General features: G+C 48.0%; 1 protein-coding gene across 1 annotated transcript in view; it reads right to left on the bottom strand.

Moving 5' to 3' along the window:
* C7 (complement C7) overlaps positions 1-13405 on the bottom strand; it is a 126711-nt gene that overhangs the window by 13316 nt on the left and 99990 nt on the right. Inside the window, exons 16-17 of the mRNA XM_088455236.1 lie at positions 12265-12361; positions 354-538 (exon numbers count right to left, since the gene is read on the bottom strand). Of these exons, the coding sequence (XP_088311362.1) occupies positions 354-538; positions 12265-12361 (282 nt within the window). The remainder of the gene's footprint in view (positions 1-353; positions 539-12264; positions 12362-13405) is intronic.

Genomic DNA, 13405 nt, shown 5'->3' with positions numbered 1-13405 from the left:
TTCGGAGCCCGTCTCCCTGCATGTGCCGGTACATACATTCAGCCAGCATGATCGCATTTTGCAATGCGATCATGGGCGGTACTGAATGCCCTGATCGCATTGCAAAATGCGATCAGTAATAAATGGGTCCTTATGAGCGCAGCATGGGGCCGCTACAGCCACCGAGGACCTGGGTATGCAACAATGAGTAGATTCGTGACAAGCTCACTTTTTCTTATAATACCTAACTGAACCGAACCTCCAAATGAGTTCTTTTTATATATATTGATATGCGATGGGCCAGCTGCATCATTTTAACTTGCAGACTTTATTTTTCCATGCTATTCTAACTAACAAATGGCAGTACTCCTTACCTGAGCATGTCTCCCATAGGTGGCACGAGTCACATGGCCTTCCTACTGATACCGGGAATTTGCAATGTGCATCTTCAGTCACGGTGTATTGCCACCCTGCACATTCCAGAGCATGCAATTTGCAGACTGAGAGGGCAACTTTTTTGCTCGTCCGTCCATCTACAGCACACACCGGCAGCGAGGAGCTGAAATACAAGTGCAGTACAAAATGTTATGACATGTTTCAAACATGTACACATTTGTTTCATGTGTAAAATTAAATATAATGTAAATACACCTTGTATATATGTATGGCTTTGTTAGAATTCTCCCATGGTTTAGGAGAGGATAAGTAACCACCAGACCAGCTTCTTCAGACATTATATTATATATTATATATTGTAGGTCAGCTAGTTATTAGCCTAATGCTGCATCGTTCATCCTCATCCTTATTGTAAAGCACTAAAATATCTGCAGTGCTGGAGAAATCATACAAATACAATTGCACAAAAATAAAACAAGTATAGATGAAGTTCTCAAAGGAGATGAAGACGTGAAACAAAGTGTAGTGACTATCCTACTTGTGAGCGCTTACAGTCTACCATCTGTTCAGGAGCAAGCAGTGGTATACAGTAGTTGAAACAAATGAAACATTTGGCTCATTGAGTATTAAATAATGTTTCCAGGGGACTGGCCGGCGGTTCTAACCCCGACAGCGGCAGCCCGGTAGGGGTGAAAATCCTGAGTGATCATTTAGGTAAGTATTGCTAACCTAAACCTACCCCCCTAACCCTAACCCTCCCTTAGGTGTGCCTAACCCTAACCTCTCCCCCAAGTACCTAACCCTAACCTCTCCCCCAAGTGCCTAACCCTTACCTTCCCCCCAAGTGCCTAAACCTAATAGCCTAACCCCAAGTCTCCTTGGGGGGTGCCTAACCCTAACCTCCCCCCGGGGGTGCCTAACCCTAACCCTATCCCCCCTCTTCCCCTAGCCTAACCCTACCTCCCGGGGGGGTGCCTGACCCTAAGTCCCTCCCGGAAGCCCCTAACCTAACCCCCCCCCCCCCCCGCGTGGCTGTTGATCGGTAAGCTGGGTGACGGGCTCCCGGCATAGGTCTACAGGTGTCGGGATTTTGACGCCTGTCTTTAGACACTTGCCGGGATTGGACAGTCGGGATGCCGACGGTCGGCATTTAGACCGTCAGCATCCCGACTGCATCCCGTTTCCAGGAACCTGTGCAGCCGGCTACAAGTTGCTTTTTAAACTGTACAGCTCCATATTGCTTTGTATATAGCCTATAATATTTATTGAAAATGTACAGTATGCGAAGGAGAAAACTATTTGAATAATTGTAAAGAATATGTTAAATTTGTAAAGTTATGTATCATGTACACAATTGTATGTTATACCCCCACTAAGGTGGTTGAATTAGTATTCTGTGTTCGGTTTAATAATATTGAGTTGATGGCTTCAGAGAGAGAGGAAGAGAATGAAGGAAGAACAGACCTGATTTAGATGACACTGTAAGGGGTATAATTACTAAAGGGCGGGTTTTCAGAAGTAGAGATGTTGCCCATAGCAACCAATCAGATTTTACTTATCATTTATCTAGCACCTTAGAAGATAATTGCTGCAACATCTCCACTTCTATAAACCCGCACTATATACCACGATAAATATTAATAAAGGTCCCTAATCTGACCTACGCGCAACTCCATATATGTGACCACATTTAGGCCCCTATTTACTAGAATCTGTATTTGAAATGCGGATTGTAGTGTGATAATTTCACCTAAATTCGCATCACAAGAATGCATCAACCATTCTTAAGCAAAAAATACAACGCCGGCTAGTGCTAGTGTGTCGGCATATGTCACGGGTGTGTTGCTAGAGGTGCATCCTGTTCTGAGTCGTGTGTATGCAAAGTGGGCGCTAGATTCAGATGACTTTCCTGCACCTAATGTGAGGTGGGCGTAGATGACGATGACAGTGATGTTGGCGAATGGAGCTGCGGGGCGGCGCTATAGCAAGGTCAGAATATGGGAGTAAAGTTGCATTATCATTCCATTTGCAATCCACAGTAGCTGACCAGCGTAGCATTGACAATAATTGCGACCCAGAATCAGGCCCAAAGTCTGCAAAAACAGATGCCTTTGTGTCGTCCAGTGATAAATAAGGTCCTGCACTACAACATCAGCTGCCAATTTTCCCAGTACAAATAAATTAGATGCAGATCACATAGTATAATGTAATATATACAATATGGATACAGCTACATAAAAATAAATTGTATATCTTTCCCAGCTGTTGTCTGCTGCAGTATCCCGGTTCCTCTGCGTCATGATCAGATTGAATAATAAAGTTTCCGAAAATCAAACTGACAGCGGGTCTGAAGCCGCAGCAAATACAATGCCAGGACATGCCATAGGTCGGTTAAGCAGGTGAGCGAGAATGCTGCAGCACGGGATCCGTTCAATATACCAACAGTGGGGATGACGGCGCTTAGGATGCCGGCGCCGGAATCTCGAAACCTGTTAGATTCCTGGCGCCACCATCCTGACAGGAAGCACTGCGGTTAGGGGGAGGGTTAGGGTTAGGCACTAGGGGGAAGGTTAAGTTTAGGAACTAGGCGGGGAGGTTATGTTTAGGCATCGGGGAGGAAGCAGGGGCGTATCTATAATGGGTGCAGGTGTGCGGGGCACACGGGCCCCTGGGTCCAGGGGGGCCCCGCACTGTACACCCTGCACCAATAATAATACTTATCTCTCCGGAGTCCTACTGGAAAAATTGCCGCGGCCATAAACTATACACTATAGACTCTGGGCACACTCTAGTGCCCAGAGTCTATAACTCCGGCGCTGGCCGTGCACAGCTCAGTGCGCTGCCGGCCGCCGGGCGGAGAGGAGGGGGCCCATGTCGGAGACTGCACACGGGTCTCCTCCTCTCTAGAAACGCCCCTGGAAGGGAGGGTTAGGGTAGGGAGAGGGTTAGGGTCACTGAGAGACAAGTGTCAGTATCCTAACTCTCTCGGGAAGTCGGTATCAGAATTCTGACCGCCGGAATCCCGAGTGCCGGCATCCCGTACCCAAGCACTGCAGCACACGGGGGCTGCCCTCTATTAAATTTTACTATTTGAGTGGAAATTCCCAGTAACAATTGTTTAATTCCCTTTAAAGGCGTTATATAACTATTTTCAAACATAATATTACATTGTAGAGATTTATCAACTAATTTACACAATGGTTTTGTAATTGCTGGTCAGCTTTATTAACAACAGATGTGTAAAATGTTGCTATAACAGGTGTGGGATCTGCTACCTGGAGTGCTTGGGGCCTCGGGATTTCCAGATAACAGACATGCCTCACCATGTTTTCTCACTCTGCCCCATGTCATGTACCTCATTATTAAATTGATTTGCAGAGCTCCTCACAGTGGGCAGGATTAATCCTTAATATTTGCATGTGTCCCCTGAATATGGGTGTTTTCTAGAGATATGCTGCAAATATACAATGATAAATAGGGTCCTCAGAGAGAGAGAGAACCACCTTCTCTTAATTACTCGGTAGCTTATTCATTCAAACACATTAATATTCACTACTCACTGCAGACACTGGTGCTTAAATGTATTGACCACCACATATAATTGGAGATTGCATGGTTGTTCATAGACTAGTAATTGATTTATACATTTTGTATTCACTTAATTGCTTATGTTAAATAACTTAATGTTTCCTCTGGAGGATCTTTAATGAAAAACCCATATCACCACTTAATTGGACATCAGATAAAAAATGCAGCCAACACAAAGTTATGCATCATCCTACTTATTCTATACCTATGCCAGCTACAGCTTCTGTACAGTTGGATAGTTATAGCTTTATGCATAAATGCCCATATACAAATGGGTGTTGGAACGGGGGGGGGGTGGCAAGGGGGCTGCTCGCCTCCCCCCCCACACATTTGAAAGGAGTGGCGGCCGCGAATGGTCAAGGGCTGTGCTTTATAGTAATAGGCTGCACAACCCCTGCACCGCATGGAGGAGGAGGTGTAATGTGCGGTCTTTAAGTTAAAACCCTGCACATTACACCTCCTCCTCCTCCGTGCAGTGCAGGGGCTGTGCAGCCTATTGCTATAAAGCTACACAGCCCCTGACAGTCCACAGCCGCCTCTCCTTTGAAATGTTTTGGGGGGGGGGGGAACTAGTCACTCAGGTAAAAGAGTGGGGGAGGACGGGAGGTAAGAGGGGGGGCCAACGGGTGTCGGAACGATTTTATTTTTCCCCCTCTCAACATAAAATCGTTCCGACGCCCCTTCATATACAGTATACAAATATAATGAGCAGCACAGACAGTGTAATGGTTAGCATTACTGCTTCACAGCATTGAGGTCGTGGGTTCGATTCCCACCATGGAATCTGTGTGGAATTTGTATATTCTCCCTGTGCTTGCGTGGGTTTCCTCCGGGTGCTCCAGTTTCCTCCCAGTGGAGCCAAAATCACTGATAGAGCCAAAATCACTCCTGGCCTTGCGGTTGAGTAACTCAACCGCAGGCTTCTGCTCGCAGTGACGATGGTCAAGACCATCGCGACCATCATCCTGCACGCTCGTATATGCTGTGGGTGGTGACCCACAGCTATACGAGCGTCCAGGAGAACGCTCCATATTTATGGAGGTGGACCCTGATTCAGAGCGAGCGCTCTGGTCAGAGCGTCCGGCTCTGAATCAGGGCCATAGATTGTAAGCTCCACTGGGGCAGGGACTGATGTGAATGGTCAAATGTTCTCTGTAAATCGCTGCAGAATATGTGTGCGCTATATAAATAACTGGTAATAAATAAATAAGTGTTAGAGATGAATGGTTAGGACTCTGATAAATCTGGCAGACGCGAAATTTAGGGATACCAAGTAGTACCGAGTCTTGCATTATTTTTGGACCTTGTTGTAACTAGGGGTGAGCGGGTTCGGATTTCTGAAACCCTTTTTCCCCCCCGAGCACCCCCGATCCGAGGCCGATCCGAGTCAGGCTCGACTTTTCCCGCCTGACCCGGATCTGAAATCGAGGCAAAACGTCATCATCCCGCCTTCCGGGTCTCGCGGGTTTTGGATCCTATATAAGGTACCCGCATCGGCGCCATTTTCTCACTCAGCTGTGGACAGTGAAGAGGGAGGGTGGGAGTTAGGGCTGGCTGGGTTGTGTAGTGTAGTGTAGTGCAGTGTAGTGTTGTGCTGTGCTGTGCTGTGCTGCGCTGCTGTTGTCCATAGGGGCTGTGTCCACTCCTTCAAAGTCCATAGGGGCTGGCTGGACTGTTTTGTGCAGTCAGTTGTCCATGGGGGCTGTGTCCACTCCAAAGTCCTGTGCAGTGTCCCAGTCCTAAAGGGGTGCTGTAGTGTTGTCCAGGGGGTGCTCTGTCCATCAGGGGTGCTCCCAAGTGCAAAAAAAATTATTTTTTCTGTGTTTGTGAATTGTGTGCACTGTGGCTGCACGTGCATCAACAAAGGAGCAGCGCCAAGCGTGCGCCTGTGTCCCATAAGTAAAGGGCCGGCTGGCTTGACCGTTAAAGGGTGCTGTAACCCCCAAGGGGCACTCCAAACAAAATAAAAAAATATTTTCTGTGTTTGTGAATTGTGTGCACTGTGGCTGCGGGTGCATCAACAAAGGAGCAGCGCCAAGCGTGTGCCTGTGTCCCATAAGTAAAGGGCCGGCTGGCTCATTTCTTAAAGCGTGGTGTAACCCACAAAGTGCACTAGTCTCCAACAAAAATAAAAAAATATTTTCTGTGTTTGTGTGCGCCTTAGCCGCACGTATATATCAAATCAATATAACATAAATGGAGGACCAAACTTTCTCCGATAAAAATAAAATAGGGAAAGATCAAGAACCACTTCCTCCTAGTGCTGAAGCTGCTGCCACTAGTCATGACATAGACAATAACATGCCATCAACGTCGTCTGCCAAGGCCAATGCCCAATGTCATAGTAGAGGGCACATACAATCCCAAATGACAAAGTTCAGGAAAATGACCTTAAAAAAAACATTTAAATCATCTGAAGAGAAACGTAAACTTGCCAATATGCCATTTATGACACGGAGTGGCAAGGAACGGCTAAGGTCTTTCCCTATGTTCATGACTAGTGGTTCATCTTCACATGACGATGGAAGCCCTCCTCCCGCTAAAAAAATCAAACGCGTTAAGCTGGCAAAAGCACAGTGAAGAACTGTGCGTTCTAAGAAGATATCACAAATCCCCAAGGAGAGTCCAAGTGTGGTGGCGGTTGCGATGCCTGACCTTCCCAGCACTGGACGGGAAGAGGTGGTTCTTTCCAACATTTGCACGCCCCCTGCAAGTGCTGAAAGGGGCACCCACAGTCCACTTGCTGATATGCAAATTGAAGATGTCACTGTTGAAGTACAACAGGATGAGGATACTGGTGTAGCTGGCGCTGAGGAGGAAGTTGGCGAGGAGGATTCTGATGGTGATGTGGTTTGTTTAAATCAGGCTCCGGGGGAGACAGTTGTTGTCTGTGGGATGAAAAAGCCCATCACGGTCATGCCTGGGCAGAAGACCAAACATTCCACCTCTTTGGTCTGGCAATATTTCTATCCAAATCCGGACAACAACTGTCTTGCCATATGTACTATATGTAAAGGTGAAATAAGTAGGGGTAGGGACGTTAACCACCTAGGAACATCCTCCCTTATACGGCACCTGCAGCGCGTTCATAAAAAGTTACTGTCAAGTTCAGAAACTTTGGCTAAGACCGTAAGCAGTCCAGGGACACCTAAATCCCGTTGTCCTGTTGTATCCAAGCGCCTGCAAACCACACCGTCAACTCCCTCCTCGTCAATTTCCTCCTTAGTCAGGATCGGAAGTAGTCCTGCAGGCCATGTCTCTGGCATGTCTGACTCTCCTATCCGGGATTCCTCCGGAGGATCCTACATTGCTACGCCTACTGCTCCTGCTGCTGCTGTTGCTGCTGCTGGGAGTCGTTCATCATCCCAGAGAGGAAGTAGGAACACCACTACTTTTACTAAACAATTGACCCCCCAACAGTCCTTAGCGAGGAGGATGAAGTACGACAGCAGTCATCCTGAAGCAAAACGTATAACTGAGGCCTTGACTGCTATGTTGGTGTTAGACGTGCGTCCGGTATCCGCCATTAGTGCAGTGGGATTTAGACAATTGATGGAGGTAGTGTGTCCCCGGTTCCAAATCCCGTCTAGATTCCACTTCACTAGGCAGGCGATACCGAGACTGTACAGAAACGTCAGAAAAAGTGTCCTCAGTGTCCTGAAAAATGCGGTTGTACCCAATGTCCACTTAACCACGGACATGTGGACAAGTGGAACAGGGCAGACTAAGGACTATATGACTGTGACAGCCCACTGGGTAGATGTATCACCTTACGCAGCAACAACAGTAGCGTCACCAGTAGCAGCATCTCAGAAACGCCAGCTCGTTCCAAGGCAGGCTACACTGTGTATCACCGGTTTCAGTAAGAGGCACACCGCCGACAACCTCTTAGAGAAACTGAGGGAAATCATCGCCCAGTGGCTTACCCCACTTAGACTCTCCTGGGGATTTGTGATATCTGACAACGCCACCAATATTTTGCGGGCATTACATCTGGGCAAATTCCAGCACGTCCCATGTTTTGCTCACACAATAAACTTGGTGGTGCAGAATTTTCTGAAAAGCGACAGGGGCGTGCAGGAGACGCTTTAGGTGGCCCGAAAAATTTCTGGCCACTTTCGCCTTTCAGCGACTGTGTGCCGAAGACTGGAGCGTCAGCAAACACTCTTGAACCTGCCCCGCCATCACCTGAAGCAAGAGGTTGTGACGCGGTGGAACTCAACCCTCTATATGCTTCAGAGGATGGAGGAGCAGCAAAAGGCCATTCAAGCCTATACATCCACCTATGACATAGGCAAAGGAGGGGGTATGCACCTGACTCAAGCGCAGTGGAGAATGATTTCCGTGTTGTGCAAGGTTCTCCAACCCTTCGAACTTGCCACACGTGAAGTCAGTTCAGACACTGCCAGCTTGAGTCAGGTCATTCCCCTCATCAGGCTTTTGCAGAAGCAGCTGGAGAAAGTGAAGGAGGAGCTAAGACGGAGCGATTCCGCTCGGCATGTGGGACTTGTGGATGAAGCGCTTCATTCGCTTTGCCAGGATTCCAGGGTGGTCAATCTTTTGAAATCAGACCGCTACATTTTGGCCACCGTGCTCGATCCTAGGTTTAAAGCCTATGTGGTGTCTCTCTTTCTGGCCGACACAAGTCTGCAGAGGTGCAAAGACCTGCTGGTGAAAACACTGTCAGCTGAAGCGGAACGTGACATGTCAACAGCTCCTTCTTCATTTTCTCCCGCAACTGGGGCTGCCAGGAAAAAACTTAGGTATCCTAAGCAACCCGCTGGCGGTGATGCAGGGCAGGCAGGACCAAGTTTGGACATCTGGTCCGGACTGAAGGACCTGGCAACAATTTCTGACATGTCTACTGTCACTGCATATGATACTGTCACCATTGACAGAATGGTGGAGGATTACATCGGTGACAGCATCCAAGTAGGCATGTCAGACAGTCCGTACCTGTACTGGCAGGAAAAAGAGGCAATTTGGAGGCCCCTGTACAAACTGGCTCTATTTTACCTGAGTTGCCCCCCCTCCAGTGTGTACTCCGAAAGAGTGTTTAGTGCAGCCGGGAACCTTGTCAGCGAAAGGCGTAGGAGGCTGCTTCCACAAAATGTGGAGAAGATGATGTTCATAAAAATGAATTACCAACTCTTTCAGGGAGACCAGACTCCAGAACGTACAGAGGGACTTGTGGTGGTGGATTCCAGTGGGGACGAATTAATAGTCTGTGAGGATGAGAATGTACACAACACTGAAGAGGGTGAGGAATCGGTGGATGTGGAGGATGAGGACGACATCTTGCCTCCGTAGAGCCAGTTTGTGCAGGGACAGATTAATTGCCAGCTTGTTTTGTGGGGGCCCAAACGAACCAATCATTTCAGCCACAGTCGTGTGGCAGACCCTGGCGCTGAAATGATTGGTTTGTTAAAGTGTGCATGTCCTGTTTATACAACATAAGGGTGGGTGGGAGGGCCCAAGGACAATTCCATCTTGCACCTCTTTTTTTTCTTTGCATTATGTACTGTTTGGGGCCTAGTTTTTCAAACTGCCATCCTGTCTGCCACTGCAGTGTCACTCCTAGATGGGCCACGTGTTTGTGCCGCCCACTCGTGTCGCTTAGCATAGTCATCCAGCTACCTCGGTGCAACCTTTTGGACACAAAAACACTATTGTGAGGTGTGAGGTGTTCAGAATAGACTGGAAATGAGTGGAAATTAAGGTTATTGAGGTTAATAATAGCATAGGAGCAGAAAAACCAACACATTCTGTGAGTTTAGCTGTTTTTATTCTTTTTTTAAAAAAAATACAGATCCAAAACACAAAACCCAGAACCCAAAACAGGGAAGGGTGGTTTTGGCAAAACCAATCCAGATCCAAAACACGAAGAAAGATCCAGATCCAAAACCAAAACACAAAACATGAAAAGTGGCCGGTGCACACCCCTAGTTGTAACTAGGCAAATCGACATTTTCCCTGAAATCTTGTATCTCGCATCTCACGGGATTAATCTACTCAATTTTGAGTTGAACCAGGTTAAACGTTATTTTTTCCATAATTCTCGGCTTTTTGATGGCATATAGGGGCGCTGTGACTAAGCTCATCTGCTAATTTATATCTGTGTGTGAAGGCAAAGAATCGCTGTTGACAGAGACACGGGCAGATGAACATAGAGGAGGTCCATTCATCACGTACACATGCGGAAATGCTAGTTTACGCACATTTAAGGTAAAGGGCCATTCATCATCAGGGTCTGATAGGAATCAGCAAACTGAAAACTTAAAGTTTTCAGAGTTTGCCTGCGAGAACAAACGCCATCTCCGGATGGCGCTTATTTTTGGAGGCCCGCTCCTTCCTATAGGAGGAAGTTCCGGGGATGCAAAACGGATCTAATTGGATCCCTCTGTCGCCTCCTCATCAGTTTTGTGCATGCGTGGCCTCAGGTGACACATGCGCAGGAGCCGGCCACAGGGGAGGTAAGTAGCACCGTTACTGAAGTAGCAGTGTTACTAATTGCAGGAACTGCTGCTTTGTCAGAGAAGCTGTCCCCTCACCGGGGCAATGTTGAATTGCTTCAGTGAGAAGTTTCCACCATCCGGCCCCCGATTATGAAGAGACCCCAGAGACAGAGAGGCTGTCTCTGGGGTCTCTTCAGATTGAAACAATGTTGTTGATAGTATGCAGGGACAGACACAGGGCCTGATTCAGCAGCGATCGCAACTACGATTACGCATGCATTCGGCCGATTGTTGCATTCTGCGCATGCGTATGCATCGCAGTGCGCTTGCACAAACCAGCCACTGCGATCGGGACTGTGATCGCAGTGACTACGCAGACCCATCGCAGAGTGATTGACAGGAAGTACCGTTTAGGGGAGCTGATAGGGGGTTGGCAAAACGCAGGCGTGCTAGTGCGTTTGAACACCGTTACTGGGGCGTGCATAAATTAGACACTGCGATGCCATACACAGCTTGGGCTTTCACTGCGTGCGATGAGGTTAGCAATCTCTGAGTAAGGTCTGACCTTGTGCAAGTGTGCGTGAGGCTCCGATTGTACTCGATGTTACCGATGGTTTTGCAGTATTGCTAAGTATTACGGATGTGTGTAAGGTAAGGTGGGCGTCCTTATGTTGTGCTGTGACAGCATAGCGATCGCAGAGGATTAGCATATCTTCGCAGTGAGACTGCGTGCGTAATCGCTACCACGATCGCAGTTGCAATCCGTACTGAGGGCTTGATTCAGCAGTGCACTGCTGAACGCAGATTCCCGATGTTCGTGAGTCTGTGCAGGCGCAGGACCCATACTGCCAGTGTGCAGAATGGGTGCTGCTAACATGCTCGCAGACTGGCAACAGGCTATCACTGACCAACAGACTGCTGCCGTGTGTGGACGGGGAGGGGGCAGCGATGGCCTCAGGTTCATGAAACTGAGTCGTATCGCTGCCGTTGGGGGGGAGGCCATGATATTCGTCGTCCGGAGATTTCTTGGCCTCTTCCTCTAGGCTGACGGCCGGTGTTATACAGATTGGACAACGCAGTGCAGATAAGTAATGCACAGGAGGCATGATACCGCCTTCTGCATTACCATTACTGTGCCTGTGTGCAGCTTTGTAATTACGATCCTTGCAGAATCAGGCCCAGAGTGAGAGAGGCAGTTTAGGCTAGAGACAGGCTGAGAGGCTCCTGGTCTTTCTGTATTTTGGTAGTGACTTTTCATCCGGCAGAAAAATAATATTTTTCTACTTATATTGTGTGCAGACTATTAATATCACAGGATACCTAGGAAGCTGCAAAAAGTTTCGGATACTACCCTGGAATTTGGAAGTAGACTTACATCACCCCAAAATGAAAAGGATTTCCGCCTACTGGAAGCCGCTCTCTACTATCAGTAGCCCAGATTGGCAGTCCCAGGGGGAGGTGCCTCCTCCCTGAGACTGCCTGATGTGTATCTGACCGGCAGATAGCGCTTCCAATAGGAAGCCACTGCCAGTCACAGTGTACAGTAGAGAGTGCAGTCACGGACTGCACTGACTAAACTGAGGTGGCGGATTTTACTGGGGGGGGCTGCAGCCTCGCAGCCTCTAGGTAAAATCCGCCACTGTTAATAATAATGTAGGGGAAGAAAAATACAAATTACACAATTTACCTGTTTTTGACCATTTTTAATGAAAACCAAAACGCACAAGGAATTTTGGTCAAAGCCAAAACTTGAAAATGGGTTTAGAGCCAAAATCAATACCAAAACCAAAACACAGGGGTCTGCTCACATTTGTAATATGTATAGTTAAATAAACATATACGTTACCCGCATTCATATGGCATTTTGCAGGCACACTGAGAATCCAGAAGCTTTTCCCACGGTTTGCATTTGGGATTCTCCACTTTTGGGGTGGGAGTTACAGCTGCAATAATGTAGACATATTACTGTTAAAAAGAATACTTCATGTGCACAATAGCCAGCTAGCGCAATAATAGCAATAGCCTATTCAAGGTGAATGGGCCCGTTATACATGTCGTGCGCACATGTTTTATGTAACGCGGGCCCATTCACCATTGTAGTCCTGATGGGGCTGCCCACAATTTATCAAGCTCTGATCATGTATGGATGAAGCTCAGGACCTGATTCAGAGCCTCTCGCTAGGCTGCGTTCGCACCACCACTCCCCCGTTTTCATCGGCCTTTCCCTGTCACCACCTACAAATGGCTCATCCTGTCACTCATTCTAGTGAGCTGTCTATGTTCAATGTGCGATCAATTCCCGATCGCAGTGACTGATTCGCACACTGCGTCTTTTACGCATGCGCAGATAGCGAAAATCGGCCAGCTGCATGTCAACGCAGCCTAGCGAGCGGGTCTGAATCAGTTCCTCAGTTCATTCATGCATGGGCACTTATACTGTAAACCTTCGCCGGTGATAGTGTGTATGTTAGGACTCATGGGATAGCTGCTTTTCGGAGCAGTTGTCCCTTCACCATAGCAATACTGAATTTTGCTGGTATATTTTTGTCTGCCGCTGAAAGTCGCAATGAGTTACAATAGACGCACTGTCACTCTCTCACACATGTTCTTTGGAGCTACCCTTGGAGTTACTCATTCGGATTTGGACACAGCTTCCTTACACGGGCCACCACTGTTCATGAGATAACAGCACTTCACCTCTTGTGCCCGTCTGTCACGCCAGCTCTGTCCGCTCAGCCACAGCAGCAAGCCGGCTCATTATTCCGGAGGAATTTAGCCGCATAGAGGCCCTGTTTCAGAGCCGGACGCTCTGACAGAGCGCTCGCTCTGAATCAGGGCCGGCCTTCTGAATTTAAGAGCGGCCTCCTGGCCGCCTGCATAGCTGTGGGTACCCACCCACACTATAGTGACCGGCCAAAATTATGGTTGCAATGGTCAAGACCATCACGACCATCGGGCTTGCGAAGAGACCCTTGTGGTAGGGTCTC

This window comes from Taudactylus pleione, unplaced genomic scaffold, assembly GCF_031769625.1.
Source record: "Taudactylus pleione unplaced genomic scaffold, aTauple2 ptg000647l, whole genome shotgun sequence".
Classification (NCBI taxonomy): domain Eukaryota; kingdom Metazoa; phylum Chordata; class Amphibia; order Anura; family Myobatrachidae; genus Taudactylus; species Taudactylus pleione.
This window is presented reverse-complemented; position numbering and strand designations above follow the sequence as displayed.